The sequence below is a fragment of the Macaca fascicularis genome, chromosome 4, assembly GCF_037993035.2.
Source record: "Macaca fascicularis isolate 582-1 chromosome 4, T2T-MFA8v1.1".
NCBI lineage: Eukaryota > Metazoa > Chordata > Mammalia > Primates > Cercopithecidae > Macaca > Macaca fascicularis.
This window is the reverse complement of record NC_088378.1, coordinates 138,054,752-138,076,505: the sequence shown is the minus strand read 5'-3', so window position 1 is coordinate 138,076,505 and position 21,754 is coordinate 138,054,752. Positions and strand designations below refer to the sequence as shown.

Here is a 21,754-nt window from a genome sequence, read left to right as displayed (position 1 = left end):
AATTTTGTTTTTTGTTTTGTTTTTGTTTGTTTGTTTTAGAGACAGGGTTTTGTCATGTTGCCCAGGCTGGTCTTGAACTCCTGGGCAAAAGTGATCCTCCAGACTCAGCCTCCCAAAGTGCTGGGATTAGATGTGAGCCACCTTGCCTGGACACAACTGAATTTTGTTAAGTTTTGATTTTTTTTTTTATAGATAGAATTGTTCTCTGTCGCCCAGGCTGCAGTGCAGTGGCACGATCCCGGCTCACTGCAACCTCCACCTCTTGGGTTCAAGTGATTCTCTTGCCTCAGCCTCCTGAGTAGCTGGGACTATAGGCACGTGCCACCACGCCTGGCTAATGTTTGTATTTTTGGTAGAGATGGGGTTTCACTATGTAGGCCAGGCTGGCTGCGAACTACTGACCTCAGGTGATCTGCCTGCCTTGGCTTCCCAAAGTGCTGGGATTACAGGCATGAGCCACCGTGCCTGGCCTAAGTTTTAATTCTTAAAGAAAAAAAAAAAAGGAACCAAATTTGGTAAAATACAAAGATTTGACAAAACTAGAGGAAAGATACAGGGTACTCGCTGTATTTTTATTTATTACTTCTTAAAGTATTTCATAATGGTACTTAAAAGATTGGTGCTCCAGTATTTTAGGGAAGAAGACTATTTTGACCGTGGGAAACTGAAAAGGGGAAGTGCTAGAGGGAGCCACAGGAGTCCAGGCACAGCAGTATGAGTGGATGAAGTCCTGGGGAAATGAGAAGGGACACACTGAGTCCTTCCTGCCTGGGATGCTGTGCTGATGGCTCACACTTCCCTCACATGTTAGTATGGTACTCTCTCCATTTAACAGATGAGCAAACAGGCTGAGAGAATGCCTGCTAGAAAGTGGCAGGGCTGGGACTCTAATCCAGGCCTGTAAGAGTCAGTGTCCGGGTTGGGCGTGGTGGCTCACACCTGTAATCCCAGTACTTTGGGAGGCCGAGGTAGGTGGATCAAGAGGTCAAGAGATTGACAGCATCCTGGCCAACATGGTGAAAACCTGTCTGTACTAAAAATACAAAAAATAGCCGGGTATGGTGGTGGGCACCAGCTACTCAGGACGCTGAAGCAGCAGAATCACTTGAACCCAGGAGGCGGAGGTTGCAGTGAGTCGAGATCGCACCACTGCACTCCAGCCTGGGCGACAGAGTGAGACTCCGTCTCAAAAAAAAAAAAAAAAAAAAAAAAAAGGGAGCCAGAGCCTGCACTCTTGACCAGTCCGCAGCATGGCTCCTCCTTGAGGAGCAATCGTGTTGTCTGCAGAGGGTGGGAGGACAGCAAGACTTGAGGGTCCGGTGTGCTGGGCTCGGGTCTGTAGACTATTCCGTGGGCAGTGAGGAGGCATAGGAAGGCTTCACGCAGGCAGCAGGGGAGGGAACTCACTGGAGCTGTACCACCTGTTTCTTAAACTTTGGTTTTCATTATTGTTGTTGTTGTTTTTTTTTGAGACGGAGTCTCGCTCTGTCGCCAAGGCTGGAGTGCAGTGGCGCGATCTCGGCTCACTGCAAGCTCCACCTCCCGGGTTCACGCCATTCTCCCGCCTCAGCCTCCCGAGTAGCTGGGACTACAGGCGCCCGCCACCACGCCCGGCTAGTTTTTTTTTTTTTTGGTATTTTTAGTAGAGACGGGGTTTCACCATGTTAGCCAGGATGGTCTCGATCTCCTGACCTCGTGATCCACCCGCCTCGGCCTCCCAAAGTGCTGGGATTACAGGCTTGAGCCACCGCGCCCGGCCTCATTGTTGTTGTTTAACCAACAGAACCTTTCTTGAAACAAATTCTAACTCAAAACCTAGGTGTATAAAAGAGCTTACAGTGGAGCTGATTTGGAAGAAGCACGTGACAGGGGCCCAGAGCCCTCACCTCTGAGACCTCCTGGTTGGTGGAGAGACAGAGGCTCCAAGTACTCCTAGGATGGGGAGGGGTGGGGAGAACCAAGGCCGTGTGCTTTAGTCCAGAGAGACCCGAAGTGGAGTGACCTCCATTCCTGGCTGCTACACTTTGGCTGAGTTATGGAACCTCTATATGGATGTCAGGGGAGGAAGGAGGTGGATTCCTGGGTGTGGCTGTGGCACAAGTTCTGAGTGCAGCCACTGGAGGCAAGTTTTCAACTTGTCCCTCTTCATCCTCATGGTCTGGGGAGGGGAAAAAGGCAATTGGGCCCAGGCTGACAGCTTGATCAGAGCCTGGTGCCCAGCAGAGGCCTGACATAACAAGCCTTCGATAAATGCTTATGGAATGAAGGCATATTTTTCCCTTCTAACTATTGGGGAAGATACAGGAGGCCTGACTCCTGGGAGCAAGTGAAACTGTCCCAGGGGCTGCCCCTTCTCAGTGAGGCTCCAGGGACCTATTGCTGTGGCTCAGTTGGTGCGGGGTAATAGGAGAATACCCGGCTAAAAATCAGAGGCTTGGTTGGCTTCTGCCTCCAGTTGCCAGGAATCTACTGTGTGCCCTTGATGGGTGGTGTTCCTTCTCTGGGCTTTGGCCATCTCTTTTTGGCACAGTGGACTGGATGAGGTTTTTCAAACTGCAGTTTGCAACCCATTTGGGACATTAAAAAAAAAACAATTCAGTGGGTAACAATCAGCATCAAAGCAACAACAAGAACACAACTGAAATAGAATAGAAAATATCAGCGTGCATCAAAGGTCATAAGAGTAAGTATTGTTTGGTGAACTATTGTTTTGCTTATATATAGCTGAAGGTGTGGACTGCTCTGCTATAAAACTTGTTACTGTTTGCCGTGGTGAAAAAACAAAACTGTAAAACACGGTACTTAGTGATCTTGGAGGTGTCTTTCCCTCGCATATCGTTCCTGGGGTCTTCGTAAAACAAACAAACAAACAAAAAACAACAACAACAAAAAACCACTGCCTGGGGCTCTTCTCCTCGCAGGGTCAGCAGCTGTCTCTTTGCTTTTAGCTGTCTCCACCCCTCCCCTAGCCTCTCTTCTTCCTGCTTCAGTCACCGAGTCCCCTCCTCCCTTTATCACAGGGACAAACGCCCCCCACAACTCAGGAAGTGGGGGTGGAGGGTCCGAAGGGACCAAAAGTGATCAAATGGCAGTGGCAATGGGCACCCTATCTTAGGCGTTCAAATAAAGGACTAGGAAGCAAACACCCAAGCACCGGGGAACAGAACAGAAAGTAAGCGAGCCAGGGACGCGAATTTGAGGGCAGGACTTCGGGAGCCAGAGCCTGGAGGCGCCGCCGCAGCGGGTCAATCCAAGGGGGCCGGCACCCAGACTTGGCATCGTTAGCCCTTGGGTGTGCTATCAACTAGCGAAGGTAATTTTCATCCCTTTTTTTTTTTTTGAAAGGAAAGACGGAAGGAGCCAAGAGAGTTTTGGAGCCAACTCCTGGAGAGGGAGCGGCTGAACTGATTCGGAAGTTGGAGCTCTGTACACAGGAATGCGGAGAGAAAAAAAACAAAACCCACCCCATTGCTTCATTTCCCCTCCAAGCCTGAGCACTTTCTATTGTGCAATGAAAAGACTTTCCACGTTGAGAATAATTAATCCCGAATTTGCTCTGCAAAGGGATGAGCGCGCCTCTGGGCGCTAGCCTGCTCTCAGCTGGGCGCGGAGACCGCGCGGTGGCCGCAGGGCGGCCGCGGCCAGGGCGCTCCAGGGCGCGTCCTCCGCGAGCGGCTCGGGGGTGGCGCCCGCCGGAGAGAGCTGGACTCCCCCTTCCGCGGGCGCCTGCATTGGCTCTTAGCCAGCCGAGGGCCCGGGTGCAGATAGTCCGGGAACCCCGAGGGCGGAGAACTCCCCACTACGCCTGGGCCTCACAGGGATGGCAGTTCCGCAAGCCCCCTAGACTCGGGGGCTCCCCGTTTCCGTGCAGGACGCCTTTGGGGATCAGGAGGGCTGGCGGCGCATTTGGCGTCCGGGAGGCCGGGCCCAGGACGCGCGAGGAGCGCGAGGCGCCGGGAGGCGGGCGGGTGCACATGGGTGCCGGCGGGCGGGCTGCCGGGGCGGGGGGGGGGGGTGCCGGGGTGTGGCCTCCCCGCCTCCCGGGCGGGATTTGCATGTGTGTGGTGGCCCCAGACTTCCTGCTCCTTCTACGCTGCAGGTACGCGCTGGCCGGGCGGGGCGGGCGGGGCGGGCGGGCGGCGGGCGCGCCAAGACGCGGGCACCTCCTCACCCGGACCCCGGGCCCCGCCGCGCAGCCTCCTGGCTCCCGTGGCCGCCAGCCCGCCCCGGCCGCACCGAGCGTCGGGCTCCAAGGTGGGGGCGCGCCCCTCGCCGCCCCCCGGACGCCTCAGTCCTCCGCACTGAGCTTGGCCACGCGCCCCTAGGCGCCCCTCACGCCCCGGGCCCCGGAGGGCCGCAGCCATGAGTGAAATGTCCAGCTTTCTTCACATCGGGGACATCGTCTCCCTGTACGCCGAGGGCTCCGTCAATGGCTTCATCAGCACTTTGGGGTGAGTGAGCCGAGCTCCAGAGGGGCACGGGCAAAGAGGGGGCACCGTGGGCCCTCGTGCCAGCTGCGTGCGTCCAGCCGTCACCGCCCCCTGACAGAGGGCCTGGACGTCCCCCTAGTCTCAAGGAGCGGGGAACGGCTCGCCTCCTTCTTTTAGAGAAAGGAAGTGAAGTATTTGCTCAGGTAGGACTCGGGCGCCCTACTCGAGTTGGCAGGAGACGGCCCCCTCGGCGCAGCCTCTACCCTCCCGCGTACTCCTTTGGAGGGGGCGGAGGGGCCGAAGCTTCCTTTGCAGGTGGTCGCGGGGGCGGGCAGGTGGGTGGCTGGAGGCTGAGTTGGGGGAGGGCAGCCGGCCCGGGACGTGCCCGGCTCTGAGGGTAGGGCGGAGCTGTGGGGGGTGGGCAGGCTCAGTTTGGAGCCCGTAATCCTCTATTACCGATCCCGTGGTGCCTTTGAGGGGTCGCACCTTCTCCTCACAGCTCTCTCCCTGTTCTTCCCAGCTTCAGTAGGAGTGTCTTCTCAGCCCTCCCCTTCCAGGCTCCAAGGTCCTGGCCAGCTGCCCCTTCTCCCCGCCTCTCCCATTCAATTTCCTGCGCGGGTCATCTGGCGCCCTTGGGTCCTTGGTTCTACTTCTCTCCAGCACTTCACAAACATTAATTAATTCTGGCCGCCACCTCCCAGGGTCTGGGCTGGATGAACAGGGAATCAATTCATGTCCCTGGAGAGAGCCAGGCCTGTAGCAGAGATAGGGCAGCAGAGAAATTAGGCAGAGAAGAAGGGTTTATCTTCAGAGGAGCAGCTGGGTGATTTGCTGGATGGGAGTGTACTGTGGTTTCTCCAGCCAGGCCCCAGGGCAGGGTCTGCTACCTTTGTCCTGTTTTCATTCCGGGGGCCTGGGTTAAATTGTATCATCCTCCCAACCACACGTGGCTGTCTTCTAGGGTACACTCACCCTCCTCTGCTGACCCACTCAGTGGGACCAGCCAGCCATGTGGTGCCTTCTCTCTGGTGGCCTTGGAGGACAACCTGGCATCCTCAGCTCAGGACTGACGCTGGACAGGGCCCGGCTCACCCCAAGCCTGGGAGGTGAGGGGTCACCGGTCTCTCCCAGGGTTGCTGGGAGTTTAGCTTTCATCTTGGTGTAAAGGGAATGGATTGTGGGATTGGAGGGCTGGCTCTGCCAGCAGGGAGTTCTCACCTGGGATTCCAGCGTGCCCTGCTTGCCTTCTCGCAGAACCATCCAGGTCCCTCCTGGTGCCCTCCCTTTCACATGTGGAATCCCTGGCTGTTTGTCCCCACTTCCACTAGATCTGACTTCTTCCCAGCTCCCTAGAGGATGGGGGTGGAGCCACATCTGGGCCAGCATCTGTGCAGGCCTCCTCCAGAGAGCAGTGACTAGGGCTAGTGACGTCAGGGCTGCCCATAGTAGGTACAGAGTAAACACCTCTGATAAAGCTGAGGGAAGGAGGAGAGGGTGTGGGGGCTGAGAGGGACATAGGGAAATATTGTGGAAGTCCCCTCTTGGTGTCTGAAGAGCACCAGGGACTTTTGGGAAACGACCACCTCTGTTGCTTAGTGCCTGGCTTGGGGCTAAACACGTGATGATTTTCAAGCGCCTGTGAGTTTTTTTTTTTTTTTTTTTTTTAGACAAGCTCTCACTTTGTCACCAGGCTAGAATGCAGTGATGCAATCTCGGCTTACTGCAACCTCGACCTCTGGGGTTCAAGCAATCCTCCTGCCTCAGCCCCCAAAACTAGCTGGGACTATAGGCACATCACCACACCTGGCTAATTTTTGTATTTTTTTTGTAGAGACTGGGTTTCATCATGTTGCCCAGGCTGGTCTCCAGCTCCGCAGCTCAAGCAATCCGCCCACCCCAGCCTTCCAAAGTGCTGGGATTATAGGTGTGAACCACTGTGCCCTGCCTAGCACCTGTGAGATTTAACAGAATCAGGGAAAACGTCTTATTGCTGCTTCCCCTACCCTCGTGCAGGCCTCACTCCCTCACAAAGGATTCTCTCTGTTTTTTTTTTTTTTTTTTTTTTTGAGACGGAGTCTTGCTGTGTCTCCCAGGCTGGAGTGCAGTGGCGTGATCTCGGCTCACTGCAAGCTCCGCCTCCCGGGTTCACGCCATTCTCCCGCCTCAGCCTCCCAAGTAGCTGAGACTACAGGCGCCCGCCACCACGCCCGGCTAGTTTTTTGTATTTTTAGTAGAGACGGGGTTTCACCATGTTAGCCAGGACAGTCTCGATCTCCTGACCTCGTGATCCACCCGCCTTGGCCTCCCAAAGTGCTGGGATTACAGGCTTGAGCCACCGCGCCCGGCCAGGATTCTCTCTGTTACCTCCATAACTTCCTCCCACCTTGGCCCTTCCTGCCCCAGGAACTGCTTCTTCCAGTCTACCTTGATCCTGGGACAGATCCTGTTGACCTCTAGAAAGCCCTTCTATGCCAGGGTGCCCTCCCCCTGCAAACACCTCCAACATCTCCTGATGTTCCACCAGCGGGCGTCCACCCTCCTAGCGTGACTTTCTAACATCGGCCTGTGCATGTCTGCATCATACTTTTCTGGGGCTTTTTTACCTTCCCACACCTGGAACTCCAGGTGCACCACACAACTGCAACCTGTCCCGTGCTCTCAGTCTCTTTACCTTTGCTCTTGGGTTGTTCCCGCCCTTCAGCAAGTCTCCACCTGGGTAAATCTGTCCCACCCTCTAAGGCTTAATGCAAAGTGGCCTCTTTTGAGAAATCCAGCTTTCCCTACCCCTAGGGCAGAATTAACCCTTTGTCCTCTATGCTTTTGAACTGCTTTGTCTGCTTTGTACAAACCACTCTCTGGTGTTCCTCACATTGGAGGCTTCCCTGTAGGCCCAGGAATGCTGGGCACCTTGCCAGGATTAACACCATTCATATATTTAGCCGGTCCACAGGCACTGTACTGGGTGCTGGGGACTTGGTAGCGATTAAGGGAGCTGTGCTTCCTGCTTCCTTGGAACTTAAAGGTCAAAGAAGGAATGATTTGTAAGTGCTGTAAGTAATCAGTCCAGCAGCTTCAGCGTCACCAGGAAGCTTGTCAGAAATGCAGCATCTCAGACCCCATTCCCAGTCCTACTGAATGAGAATCTGCATTTTATTAAGATCCCCAGGGGACTGGTGCATTAAAGTGTGAGGGGTGTTGCTCTAAGTGATTCTCTCTCTGCCTCATCCACCTCAGAATCCTTCTGCCTCCTTTCTTAACTCTGGTCCCCTCTGCTTTTCCCAAGGCCGTTGGTGCCCATGTCTGTGAACCCGTAGGCTGATTTGACTGAATTCCGGGGCTAACCCAGTGCCCAGTGTGTAGGCCTCAGGAGGTTCCCAGTAAGGGCTGGATAAAAATGAATGTGTTGAAGGCAGGGGTGGCCTTGGTGGGCAGATGGGCCAGGTCACCTGGGAGATGGGAAGGGGGCATTGGTTAGGGAGGGAGGCAGAGGCAATCTTCAGATTCTGGCCAGAGTTCTTCAGTGCAAAGTGGAGGAGGCCAATTAGAGCCTCCTGGCGAATAAGAGGTCCTGGTGAAGATTGTACATTAACTCTGGGTGAGAAGGACGGGAGGAGTCTGGGGAGTGGATCCAGGAGTGGTTGAGACTGCCGGCCGGCAAAGGAAAGCAGGCCCACGCCTGTTTTTGGCAGGAGAGCGAGGCCAATGCCACTGCTTTATCCTTCACCACAGGTGGGAGCATCAGAGGCCAGGGCTGGAGTAGCTGATCAGGGCCAACAAAAAGTGGATGATTTAATATGGCCTTAGGCCAGTGGCTAGGGAGAACTTGCCTTGGGTACACAGGGTAAACCCGTCAGGATCTCAAGTCATCTCTTGAAGACCTCATTTTTTTTTTTTTGAGACAGAGTTTCGCTGTTGTTGTCCAGGCTGGAGTGCAATGGGGCAATCTTGGTTCTCCGCAACCACCGCCTGCTGAGTTCAAGGGATTCTCCTGCCTCAGCCTCCCGAGTAGTTGGGATTACATGCATGTGCCACAACACCCGGCTAATTTTGTATTTTTAGTAGAGACGGGGTTTCTCCATGTTGGTCGGGCTGGTCTCAAACTCCTGACCTCAGGTGATCCGCCCGCCTCGGCCTCCTAAAGTGTTGGGATTACAGGTGTGAGCCACTGTGCCTGGCGAAGATCTCTTTTGAGTACCTGGAGAGGTGGCCCCAGACCCACAGACAGTAAACTGGGGGAGTGCAGGTGAACTGGGTCTTGGAGCTAAGCTTTCAACATTTGTCACAGTGCCTCTGCCCACCCATGGCTCAGCCTTGGAGCCTCATTTGGAGCTCTCAGGGCCTCTGGACCTGGATCACCCAGGGCTGAGTAATCATAGTGAGTAGGGGACGCTGCCTCTTACCCATGGGGTTCCCTGTCTACCTGCCAGCCTGACCTACTTCCCTGGAGGTCAGGACCCAAAAAGTATGGGGGTAAATATAGAGGAAGCCCCAGGTCTCCAGGCTCAGGATCCCTAGGTCAGAAACCTCAGAGGCATAGCTCTCAGGAAGGGTGTCTGTCTCATGTTCCGTCACCAACTTTTTGGGTGGTTTCCGTTTTGTTTTGTTTGAGATAGGGTCTTTGTCACCCAGGCTGGAATGCAGTTGTGCTGTCTGGGCTCACTGCAGCCTTAACCTCCTAGGCTCAAACAATCCTTCCACCTCAACCGCCCGAGTAGCTGGGACTACAGGCATGTGCTGCCACATCTGGGTAGTTCTTGTATTTTCTATAGAGACAGGGTCTCCCTCTGCTGCCCAAGCTAATCTCAAACTTCTGGGCTCAAGTGATCCTCTCTCCTCGGCCTCCCAAAGTGCTGGGATTACAGTCATGAGCCGCCGTGCCTGGCCATTGCTGGGTGTTTTGAACAAGGCCCTGCCTTCTCAGAGTGAGTTTCTGTTGGCCTGCATTATCCTCTAAGGGGCTCTGCGTGTACCTGAGAATCGCCTGGGGATTAAAAAAAAAAAAAAACAATTTCAGCTCCCAAGTCCCATACCAGAACAATTGAATCACCATCTCTAGGGCTGGGGTCTGGGTGTTGGAGTTTTAAAAAGTTCTCCAGGTGGTTTTAATAAGTACCTAGGGCCTGGATCCCTGATCTGGGGGCCCTCCCAGGCTGACAGGCTGTGAGGAAGCCTGCCTGCTAGGTCTACCTGCCCTTCAGCCCAGAAGGCCCATCTCTTTGCCCTCATCAGACTTCATAATGTCATTCAACAAACATTTATTAAGCATCTACCATGTGCTAGGCAAGGCACTGTTTTAGGCACTGGAGAATCAGTGGTAATCAAGGCACAGGTCCAGCTTGTTCCATTCTGTGCAGTGGGGCCCTTTGAGCCTTAAGTCTCCGAGACACATGTAATTCCAGGAGTGGAGGACTGCCCTTCCCTTGCTGACAGCATTCCCTGGGTGGATTTCAGACCTGCTTTGGCTTTCTTTTCTTTTTTTTTGGAGAGAGTTTTACTCTTGTTGTCCAGGCTAGAGTACAATGGCACAATCTCAGCTCACCACAACCTCCGCCTCCCGGGTTCAAACGATTCTCCCTCCTCAGCCTCCTGAGTAGCTGGGATTACAGGCATGCGCCACCATACCTGGCTACTTTTTTTGTATTTTTAGTAGAGATGGGGTTTCTCCATGTTGGTCAAGCTGGTCTGGAACTCCTGACCTCAGGTGATCTGCCTGCCTTGGCCTCCCAAAGTGCTAGGATTACAGGCATGAGCCACTGCGCCCGGCTTGGCTTTCATTTAATTGTGATTTCACTGGAATGAGATGTTAGACTTCTGTTCTGTACCCCAAGGCAGAGTCTTGGTCTTAGCCTAATCCATGCAACTCAGTTTTGGAAAATATATATATTTTTCAGATTAAAAAAAATATACATTCTTTGGAGAATATGTGAAAAACTCAAAAAAATGATCTGTCATACCACTATGGCTTACATGAACATTCTCTGTGACCTTCTAGCCTTTTATATTCATAAATGAACGTTTACAAACAGTATCAAACTGCACGTATGGCTTTGTACCCCGTCCTTTTTTGGATATATGTAGAGTGAGCTGTATTTTCCCATGCCAACACACCATTGTTACGGCTGCACAGCCATGGTATGCTGTACCGTAATTTATTTAAGCAGCTCTAGTATTCAGCATTCAGGCTGTTTGTAAATTTTTGCTGTTAAGAACAATTTGCCCTGAACATCCTAGTGCATACATGCCTGAACACTTGTCTAGTTATAGTTATCCTCTCAGGTAATACGTTTCCAGAAATGGAGATCAAAGACAGGGTACACCTTTAACTCTTAGGCTCCCTAACTTTTTGTGTTTCTGTAGTGGTGGAGGGGTATGGGAACAGAACTCGGTGCCACAGAGGGTCAGACCCGATTCGTGTCATGTGTGAGTGTTGCACTAGCATGTGGGGAGTAAGACCAGCCTCTGCCCTTAAGATTAGGTGTCAGGCACTTCCCAGGCAGTGCGAGGATGTGATGGAGAAGGGATGAGGGGGTGGCGCAGGGTTGGCTCAGCCTAGAACCAGTGCCACACGTCCACCTTGGGACTCCAGGTCCTCAGGCTGCATCCAGCTCCTTGGCCTGAATCCTGCCGGCCTGAGAGAATCCTGCTGGAGCCACTTGCTCACACTCTGCCCTGCCCTACATTCCTGACCCCACATCCCCTCCCTAGCTTGGCCCATTGGGGCGGTGGCTTGGGTTGGGGGTGGGGACGTATGCTGAGTTTTAGGTGGGGCCATACCAGCTTTCTGCTTTCAACTTGTGGGGAGGTTTCTGGGTTTGGATGACCTCTGCACACATGCCTGGGTCCCTGCGTGTCCACCCCCAGCCCTGCTCTCTAGACTTCACCCCATGTGGGGCTGGGGTACCCCTCTCTAGGAGTGAGGACTGTGTGAGTGGAGGGGAGGAAACCTGGGGTTGGGAAAGGAGGAAAGCAGAACCCAGATCTCTACTAAGTTCATCACAGGCCTCTGAATGTGAGCTCTGAGCCCCTTGGGTATGTCAGGCTGGACATGCGAAAGGTGCCAACGGCACCCAGCATTTGTACCTGTAGTCACAATTCCCTGCAGTCAGGACCCCTGGCTTAGAGAGCTTGGAGTCACGCGGCAGGGGACTGAGGAGAGAAGGTTACCCGGCCTTTCAGGCTAGGGACTGTGAGAAAAATTGTGGGTGCAGAAATAAGGCTGGGCGTTCACAACACAGTGAGTCCAGGGTGTGGGCTGGGGATGGAACTGGGTGGAGCCACATTACAGAGGGATTTCCACTTGGGGAGGCAGTCAGGAGAAACTCACTGCAGAGGCTTCAGTGAGGAAGTAAAATGATCAGAGTGGTATGTTTTTTTGGCCAGCAGGTGGGCAGAGCCAGAAGGGGTTGTGAACACAAATCTCAGTCCAGGAGCAGCTGCAGGTGCTTGAGGCAGACACCTGTGCATATTTGGTTAACAAATTGCTCTTCCCGTCACTCAGCCAGCCAGCCATTAGCCCTTCCTGCACAGTGCAGGAGAGCCCTTTCTCCAGCATGAGTCTAGAAATAGATGATGGGGGTGATATAGGTAATGGGAGGGAGAATTAAGTCTGTGTCTCAAAGATGATGATGATGATCATGGCAGTGGGTAGACTTTACAGGTCACTTACTTATGGTGGCTATGGCCTTTATGTATGCTCTCACAGCCTGAGGCATAAATATAATTCAGGAAAAGTAGCGAGAACCATTTAGAACACTAATTTGCTTACCACCTAGACTTAATCATTGTTTACAGTGGTCACATTTGATACATGTATTTTTTGCTGAAGTATTTTATGATAAACATTGCATCTTTTTCACTTCTAAATATTTTATTATACATTCCTATGTAACTACAGTGCTGTGATCACATGAATTAATAGTTTCCGCCGGGCGCAGTGGCTCACGCCTGTAATCCCAGCACTTTGGGAGGCCGAGGCGGGCGGATCACGAGGTCAGGAGATCGAGACCATCCCATCCCGGCTCACACAGTGAAACCTCGTCTCTACTAAAAATACAAAAAACTAGCCGGACAAGGTGGCGGGCGCCTGTAGTCCCAGCTACTCGGGAGGCTGAGGCAGGAGAATGGCGTGAACCCGTGAGGTGGAGCTTGCAGTGAGCCGAGATTGCGCCACTGCACTCCAGCCTGGGCAACAGAGCGAGACTCCGTCTCAAAAAAAAAAAAACAACAGTTTCCTAATAGCATTCAGGACCCAATCCATAGTCAGATGTGCCCATTGTCCTTAGTGGTATGATCAGAGTTCACTGTAACCTTGAACTCCTGAGCTCAAGCGGAAGCTGAGACCACAGGCACGCACCACCATGCCCAGCTAATTCTTGTATTTATATAGTAGAGACGGAGTTTCACCATGTTGGCCAGGATGGTCTCGATTTCTTGACCTCGTGTTCCGCCTGCCTCGGCCTCCCAAAGAGCTGGGATTACAGGCATGGGATTACACTGCACCCGGCCTAGGATCCTGATTTAAAGAAACCAATGGTCAGGCCCGGCGTGGTGGCTCACGCGTGTAATCCCAACACTTTGGGAGGCTGAGGTGGGTGGATCACCTGAGGTCAGGAGTTCAAGACCAGCCTGCCCAACATGGTGAAACCCGTCTCTACTAAAAATACAAAAATTAGCTGGGTGTGGTGGCTGGCACTGGTAATCCCAGCTACTCTGGAGGCTGAGGCAGGAATCACTAGAACTCAGAAGGGAGAAGCTTCAATGAGCCGAGATCGCACCACTGCACTCCAGCCTGGCAACAGAGTGAGACGACTCCGTCTAAAAAAAAAACCCACGGAGATCCTGTCAAGGTCCTCGTGTTACATTTTCTTATGCCTCTTCAGTTTCCTTTAATCTAAAACAGCGCCCTGCCCCCATCTCCTTTTCCACCATGAACACCGATTTTCTGGCAAGGCGGGGTTGTGGTGTAGGCTGCTTCACTTTCTGGATTGATTTGTCAGAGCTGCCTTTGTTGCTTTGTGTCCCAGAGAGCTCTGCAGAGGTTTGGAGGCAGGGCGAGCTGGCCTGAAGGTCTGCCCTGCTGAGGGTCCTACAGCCTCAGTTACTCTGTCAAGTGAGAAAGACTGAGAATCCAGTTCTGGGTTATGGAGAGTGGGAGACAAGCCTGGGGTTGGCAGGCCAAATATATGAGGCAAGGGCTGGCTGGTGGCCCATGGTTGCACCTTTTCTCCCTCTCTTCCCAGCTTTCCCTTTGGTCTCCTGATCCCTGTTTTTCTTCTCCTTGGCCTTACTGATATGTCCTCCCATGCACCCAGCACCGCTGTAGAGACCCCAGGACTTGTCAGAGAGCCTGCCTGACGCTGACAGCCAGAAACCCAGGCCTGTGGCAGAGGCAGGCTGGGACACTGGCCTCGACCTTCATTTCTACTGGGCCAAGTTTAGTTGTTCTTGCTATCTCCATTCTTCCTGGAGAGACTATTGTTGGGGTTCTCTGCGTGTGTGGCTTATTGTCCTTTCTAGACTTTAAGCTTTCTGAAGGCTTTAGTTGTACTTGTTTTTAAATTCCATATGTTCCATATACTGCCTGGCCCCTTGTTGGCACAGGGTGGATTCTTGGTAAAGATATGTAGAGGCAAAGGAAATGGTTGCTTTTGCAGGGATGCAGGAGTTAATTTCTTTTCTCTGATGAGCCAGAAGCCCCAACCAGTGAATCCGGGTTCCTCTCTTAACATTCCGCCTAGTAGGTGTGACTTTGGCTATCTGGAGAAAGGGCCTCCCCAGGCTTTCCACCCACCACCAGCCCATCCCAGTGTTCTGACAGTGCCTGCTGTTAGAGTGGCGTCCTTGGGGCTGGCCTGCATCTGTGGAGTGGTGGCCAGTTGTAGAGTCCAGCCCTACGGGGCTTAGCTAGTGTTCTCCCCGTGTGTGCGGAGACGAGAGACTGTAATAAAGGAACAAGACAAAGAGATAAAGAGAAAACAGCTGGGCCCAGGGGACCACTACCATCAAGACGCGGAGACCAGTAGTGGCCCCGAACGACTGGGCTCGCTGATATTTACTGTATCCAAGACAAGGGGGCAGGGTAAGGAGGGTGAATCTTCTGAGTGATTGACAAGGTGAAGCAAGTCATGTGATTACAGGATAGGAGGCCCTTCCCTTTTAGGTAGCTGAAGCAGAGAGGGAAGGCAGCATATGTCAGCGTTTTCTTCTCTGCACTTATAAGAAAGATTAAAGACTTTAAGACTTTCACTATTCCTTCTACTGCTATCTACTACGATCTTCAAAGAGGAACCAGGAGTACGGGAGGAGCATGAAAGTGGACAAGGAGTGTGACCACTGAAGCACAGCACCACAGGGAGGGGTTTAGGCCTCTGGATGACTGCGGGCAGACCTGGATAATATCCAGCCTTCCACAAGAAGCTGGTGGAGCAGAGTGTTCCCTAACTCCTCCAAAGAAAGGAGACTCCCTTTCATGGTCTGCTAAGTAACGGGTGCCTTCCCAGACACTGGCGTTACTGCTTGACCAAGGAGCCCTCAAGCGGCCCTTATGCAGACGTGACAGAAGGCTCACCTCTTGCCTTCTAGATCACTTCTCACAATGTCCCTTCAGCACCTGACCCTATACCCGCTGGTTATTCCTAGGTTGTATTAGTAATGCAACAAAGAGTAATATTAAAAGCTGAAGATTAATAATGTTTATAATAATGATTACTAATTGTCCATGATCATCTCTATATCTAATTTGTCTTATGACTATTCTTATTCTAACTCTTTTCCTTATTATACTGAAACAGTTTGTGCCTTCAATTTCTTGCCTCGCACCGGGTAATCCTCCGCCCACAGCCAGTGTCTGGGGCTGGGAGCCAGAAGACCTGGGATCTGGAACTTGCTGTTCGTTAACTTGTGTGACCTGGGCTGATCAGTTTCTCCTCCATGCCCCAGGGACAGTTTTCTCATCCACAGCTGAATGGGGGAGGGGGGTTGTTCACGGTCCTGCAGGGATTTCCCCAGTCTGTCATTCTCCCAATCTGTCATTCCCCCTCCCATGGTGCTCTGATGGTGGCCAAGCTGGTAGGTGCAGGTTTTGAGTCAGGCTCCTTGATAGTCACCTGCCCCACTTCTATTTAGCTCCCTTCCTCCTCCTTATCTAATCTTTCCAGACAGCACTGACCCGCCCTGCTGCCTTTCCCTTGGAGCCCACCTGGATTTCAAAGTCCACACTGGGTGGAATGGGGTAGAATGGGATGCAGCTGTGTTCCTCTCCTACCTCAGATCAAGGTCTTGGGGTGTAGACCCCGTGGGCATTTCAGGGACTATGCACTCCTCCAACCCTAGAGCAAGCTGTCAACCAGCTCCTCTCCAGAGGACCCAGAACAGCCCTGCCTGCCCACAGGCCTCCAGCCAGGACCCTTTCCTTGTAGCCCTCTGGCTCCTTCTGCTATTCAGACTGGTCTTGTGCCTCCCAGTGGATGGAAGGCGCACTGTAGGGACTGTCCTCTGGGCTCCTGAGCCTCTGCTGGGGTGGTCCTGAATGGAGGGGAGAAGGGGACACACAGGTGTAGACAGGGCTCCTGTCCTCCGCACTCAGCATGGTCGCAGGAGATCCCGGAGGGTGGGGACCACACCCAGCACATAGTAGGCGCGTAGTGAGGTTTGTTGAGTAGATGGAGACCTGGGTTGTGTCTGTGCCATTCTCTGACCAGCTGTGTGGCTCAGGGGTTCCATCCACTCTGTGGGTCTCACACTGGACTGTGGTAAGAACACAATGAGATACTGGATGTAAAAACGATTGATAAACTATAGAGTCGCCCGATGGAGGGGCAGCTTTTCTGTGATCTTGGCTGGGGTACCACCGGCCTCTAGATGAGGGGCGATGTCGGTGGTGGGCGTAGGTGGGCGAACCACGCGGGAGCCTCAGCTTGGCCTTGAGATGGCAGGAGTGGGATGGGGTGTCATCCTAGTAGAGTCTGGACAGTGAGATCGGTGGGCTGGTAGAGGGTGGAAACAGGCCTTTTGCGGGGCCTGTGGGTGGAGGGACCTTGTGGGGAGGCTTTGGGGAGAGAGGGGTGAAGCGACACGGCCACTTTCCCCTGTAGAGCGCGGGCTCTGGTTTCAGCGCCAGGTGCGCACTCAGCAGGGCACCTGTGGTCCGGCTAGTTTGATAAACACAGGTGCCCGCCATAAGGAAGAGTCGGGGTGGGGCGCTAAGGCCAGCGACGTCGGTGCCAGCAGGTGGGGAGGGGTCCCCCGGGGCCGCCCTACGCGGGCAGACTAGCCAGGGAGAGCAGGAAAGCGCGGGCGAAGCGGCACATCACCCGCCCCGCCCCCGGGCGCGTCTGGCGGAGGCGCGGGGTCCTGGCAGCGGCCCCCAGTCGGAGGCAGGCCGGGGCGAGGCCGCGCTGGCCCTCCCTTGGCAGCTGCGGCGCGTCGGGGGAGAAGGCTGCACGTGGGGCGGCGAGTTTCGCTTTGCCGCGGGGGCGGGGGCGGGGCCGGGGCAAGGCGCCGGGAGCTCGCGGGCTGGGCCAGGCTGGGGGCGGGGCCAGAGCACCGGGGGGCGGGGCGGGGCGGGGCGGGCGCGGGGCGGGGCCAGGGCCAAGCTCTCCCGCGCCGCGCGGACCCAGAACCGCCCCCACCACGCGGCGATGGAGAGGTCTTGGCCTCGCCCGGTGAAGGTCCCTCTCCATCCAAACTTACCTAACTTGTGTCCCGGCCCTCGGGCCTCCCTCTGGCCCCAGGTCTCCCGACAGCTCATCTGATAAGAGCTTTCTTGCTTATCTGTTAATGACTTCACTCGACGCTCCCTCCCGTCCCCTCCCGCCCCGCTGTCGCCGGAGATCACCTTCATGGGATCCCTCAGGCCTAATGAGTTTGCACAGAGACACGGGTGAGGGGCGCTTGGGGGCACTGTGGGACCCTGCAAACATCTGCCCAGGGCCAGCTTCTTTATTTACACACACCAGGTGGGGGCTGCGCTAAACACTAGCTGGAGAATAAAACAAGGAAGGCAAGGTGGCAAGGTGCCACCCCTTGGAGGTTCTTGGGGGACACAGAAAGGAGCCTAGCATTCCCAGATGATGCCTGTTTTGCTGGTCCTGGCGGACCCAGGAGAAAATGCCCAAGGTTCCATCTCCTGCTTCCCAAGTCCTCACTCCTGACCGACCCGCCCTGCTTTCCGTAGCCCTGCCCAGGGCTTGCTTCTCTGCTCCAGTCCCTTCCACAGACAATTCTCGTCGCTCAGCTGCACATCTGGGATGTTTTCCTTCCCAACCTTGTTTGAATTCCCCTCCGGAGTCCGTGCTTCCCTCCTGACCGGTCCCTCCCTTCTCTAAGTGGCGTCTGTTTGCACTCCTTGCTTTGTGGACTGCCGGGCCCTGGGATGGGGAGCGGCTGAGTTGGAGAAGTGGGGCTTCAGAAGCTGTGTCTCAGAAGCTGTGCCAGCGCAAGCTCGGACAGATGGACATCCACGTAATGACCAGGTGGGCTTGCCCAGAGGGGTGAGGAAAAACACTTTGGCCCCCGAATTTGCGTGTCTTTCCTGCATGTGTGACCCAGACAAGGAGTTCCCAGGAGAGGCGTGGAGGGGTCAGGGATTAGGATGGGTTTTTTCCTCAGACAGGGACCCTCTGAGGAGGGGGACTCTGCGGCCTCTTCCTCTTCCCCCCTCTACAAGGCCCTGTGTGCTGGTCAAGATGGAGGCGGCAGGGACTGCCGCCAGCCTCTCTTCAGCTGCACAACTTCGATGCTGCCCTGTGGCTCCATCACCCCTGGTCAATGCTTTCTTCCTCTCACCATCAAAATTCATCCATCCTGTGTCCCCTCCCTTCAGGGCTTTGTTAAGAGACAACCAGCAAATCTGATTCACTAATATCTCACAGGAAATTCTATGAATTATTCAAGGCTCTGAGCAGCTCCTGCTTCTCCCATACCTTCTCTGATTGGCCAAGCAGTGATCTCTCCCTTCCCTGAATTCGGACAAAACCCACGGCTGGTACCACCAGTTGGCTCTAATACATATTCTTTTTATTATTTATCTTCTGAGTATGTGATTTGTCTTCCCAATGAGATTTTAAATTCCCTGAGGCAGGGACCTTGTCTTTTGCTTCTTGTGTACTTTACTGCACAGCTAGTAAAACGAATTAATTAACTCGGTATGCATTTTGTGTGTGCCCTCTCTGCACCAGGCAGTGGTCTGGGTGCTGAGGATACGGCAGGGGGCAAAACAGACACGTCTGTGCCCTCACAGAACTTACATTCCATGGGGTCAGGGTAAGGGATAGTAAACAAAATAAGTAAACTAGCTAGCCATCCAGGTGGTGATAAAGGCTGTGGATAACAATTACACAGGGAGGGGCATACCGAGTGTGGCAGGAAGCAGTTTGCAATTTTTAATAAAAATGGGAGAGGGGGTCTCCATGGGAACAGGCTTGTTTGAGCCCAGATCTGAAGGAGGTGAGGATCCTGGAGGTAGAGTGTTCTGGGCAGAGGAAAAAGCCAGTGCCCAGTCCCCTCAGGGCTTTGAGGAGCCTGGAGGGGGCTCCAGGGCTGGAGCAGAGGGTGAGGGGAAGGGGGATGGGGAGGAGATGCAATCAGAGAGGTGAGGGGGTGAACCATGTGGGTCTTTCAGGCCATGTAAGTTCTTTGGTTTTATTCTGAGATGGTTGCTTCTGGAGGGTTCTGAGTGGAGTGCTGGCCTGATTTGACTTACCTTTTAAAGGGATCCCCTGGCTGGGTGCGGTGGCTCATGCCTGAAATCCCAGCACTTTGGGAGGCCGATGCAGGCGGATCATTTGAGGTCAGGAGTTCGAGACCAGCCTGGCCAAGATGGTGAAACCCCGTCTCTATGAAAAAAAAAATTTGCTGGGCATGGTGGCAGGCGCCTGTAATCCCAGCTACTTGGGAAGCTGAGGCAGGAGAACTGCTTGAACCTTGGAGGCGGAGGTTGCAGTGAGCCAAGATCACGCTACTGCACTCCAGCCTGGGTGACAGAGTAAGACTCCGTCTCAAAAAAATAAAAAATTAAAGAGATCCCCCTGCTTCTGTGTGGGAAATACGCTGAAGGGAGTGAAGGGGGAACCCAGGAGACCAATGAGGAGGTAGTTACTGAAATCCAGGTGAGAGCTGGTGGGAGCCTGGACAATGTGGTGTTGAAAGTGACAAGAAGAGGTCCAATTCTGTACCTGACTGTGTATTTTGAAGATGCAGCCCACAGGATTTCCTGACAGGTTAGGTGTGAGGTGTGAGTGGAAGGGAGGAGCCAAGGAAAGGTCCAAGGTTTTTTTTTTTTTTTTTTTTTTGAGACGGAGTCTCGCTCTGTCGCCCAGGCTGGAATGCAGTGGCCGGATCTCAGCTCACTGCAAGCTCCGCCTCCCCGGGTTCACGCCATTCTCCGGCCTCAGCCTCCCGAGTAGCTGGGACTACAGGCGCTGCCACCTCGCCCGGCTATTTTTTGTATTTCTTAGTAGAGACGGGGTTTCACCGTGTTAGCCAGGATGGTCTCGATCTCCTGACCTCGTGATCCGCCCATCTCGGCCTCCCAAAGTGCTGGGATTACAGGCTTGAGCCACCGCGCCCGGCCGAGGTCCAAGGTTTTTGGACCAAGCAGGTGGAAGGATGGAGTTGCCATCAACTGAGATGGGGGGGACATCTGGAGGAGCATGTTCCAGTGGGAGGCCAGGAGCTCAGCTTGCATAGGCTGCGTTTGCGATGCCTGTGGATATCCGAGTAGAGATGTGGACTAGGCAGTTAGATCTCCGAGGCTGGAGTTCGTGGGAGGTGAATGCGGGAGTTCTCAGTGAATGTATTGGAGGTGCTTTTAAGTTCATGAGTGTGGTCAGGATGCCCAACGATGCGAGTGCAGATGGAGAAGGGAAGAGGGCCAGGGACTAAGCAGGTGCTGGAGGCGGGGAGAGGAAAGGAGACAGACTCTGGGGATACCACCTGGATGTCCTCCAGTTCAATTCAATTCTGACACTATCTACCTGGAGTGAGTGTCAGATTCCACAGGTGGAAAGCTCAGTCCCCCAAGACTAATGTCATCTCAGGCACCAGTCGCAAGTCTGGGCCTCTGGTGCTTCTGACCAAACAGCCGTAAATCAGGGGTTCCCACAACCTCCTCTTTATGTTTAATAATTTGCTAGAATGGCTCACAGAACTCAGAAAGACAACCAGATGGAAGAGATTAATATGGAGCAGGACATACAGAGCTTCCAGGCTCTCTCCAGGGGTGACTCCCTCCCAGTACCCCCATGTGTTCACCAGCCCAGCTCTCTGAACCTGGTTTTTTGTTTGTTTGTTTGTTTGTTTTAACGGAGTTTTGCTCTGTTGCCCAGGCTGGAGTGCAGTGGCTCCATCTCAGCTCACTGCAACCTCTGCCTCCCGGGTTCAAGCAATTCTCCTGCATCAGCCTCCTGAGTAGCTGGGGTTAGAGGTGTGTGCCACCATACCCAGCTAACTTTTTTTTTTTTTTTTTTTAGACGGAGTTTTACTCTGTTGCCCAGGCTGGAGTGCATTGGCTTGATCTCGGCTCACTGCAACCTCTGCCTCCCGGGTTCAAGTGATTCTCTTGCCTCAGCCTCCCGAGTAGCTGGGGTTACAGGCGTGTACCACCATACCCAGCTAATTTTTATTTATTCATTTATTTATTTTTAGTAGAGACGGGGTTTCGCCATGTTGGCCAGGTTGGTCTCGAACTCCTGACCTCAGATGACTAACCTGCCTCGACCTCCCAAAGTGCTAGGATTACAGGTGTGAGCCACTGGTGCCTGGCCCCTTTTGGGTTTTTACAGAGGCTGCCTTACATAGGCATGTTTTTTGTTTTGTTTTGTTTTGTTTTTGTTGAGACAGAGTCTTGCTCTTTCGCCCAGGCTGAAGTGCAGGTGTGTTTTTGGGTCACTGCAACCTCTGCCTCCCGGGTTCAAGTGATTCTCCTGCCTCAGCCTCCTGTGTAGCTAGGATTACAGGCACGTGCCACCATGCCCAGCTAATTTTTGTATTTTTAGTAGAGATGAAATACAACATTGTATTTCACCATGTTGGTCAGGCTGGTCTTGGACTCCTGACTTCATGATTCACCCGCCTCGGCCTCCCAAAGTGCTGGGATTACAGGCATGAGCCACTGCGCCCGGCCACATAGGCATGATTGATTAAACCATTGGCCATTGGTGGTTAACCTAACTTTCAGCAGCTCTCTCCTTCCAGGAGGAGGTCGTGATGGGGGTGAGGCTGAAAATGGGAACCCTCAAGTTACGTGGTTATTCCCCTGGGAGCCCCATCCTCAGGGGATTTCCAAAAGTCACCTCATTAACATAAAACCAAGTGTGGTTGAAAGA

At 53.6% G+C, this 21,754-nt stretch overlaps 1 protein-coding gene across 7 annotated transcripts in view; it reads left to right on the top strand.

Moving 5' to 3' along the window:
- The first annotated feature begins 4,072 nt into the window (after positions 1 to 4,072).
- The window catches only part of ITPR3 (inositol 1,4,5-trisphosphate receptor type 3), a 76,828-nt gene continuing 59,146 nt past the window's right edge, over positions 4,073 to 21,754 (top strand). For 4 of the 7 annotated variants that reach the window (XR_006697521.3, XR_012433898.1, XM_005553283.5 and 1 more), the window contains exon 1: positions 4,073 to 4,451. Coding sequence is in view for 5 of the 7 variants with exons in the window: in XM_005553283.5 (XP_005553340.2) it covers positions 4,363 to 4,451 (89 nt within the window). In the remaining 2 variants the exon portion in view is untranslated. Of the gene's footprint in view, positions 4,452 to 17,782; positions 17,903 to 21,754 lie in introns of those variants that run through there. The other 3 variants (XM_065544142.2, XM_045390706.3, XM_065544143.2) reach the window with 3 other exon arrangements.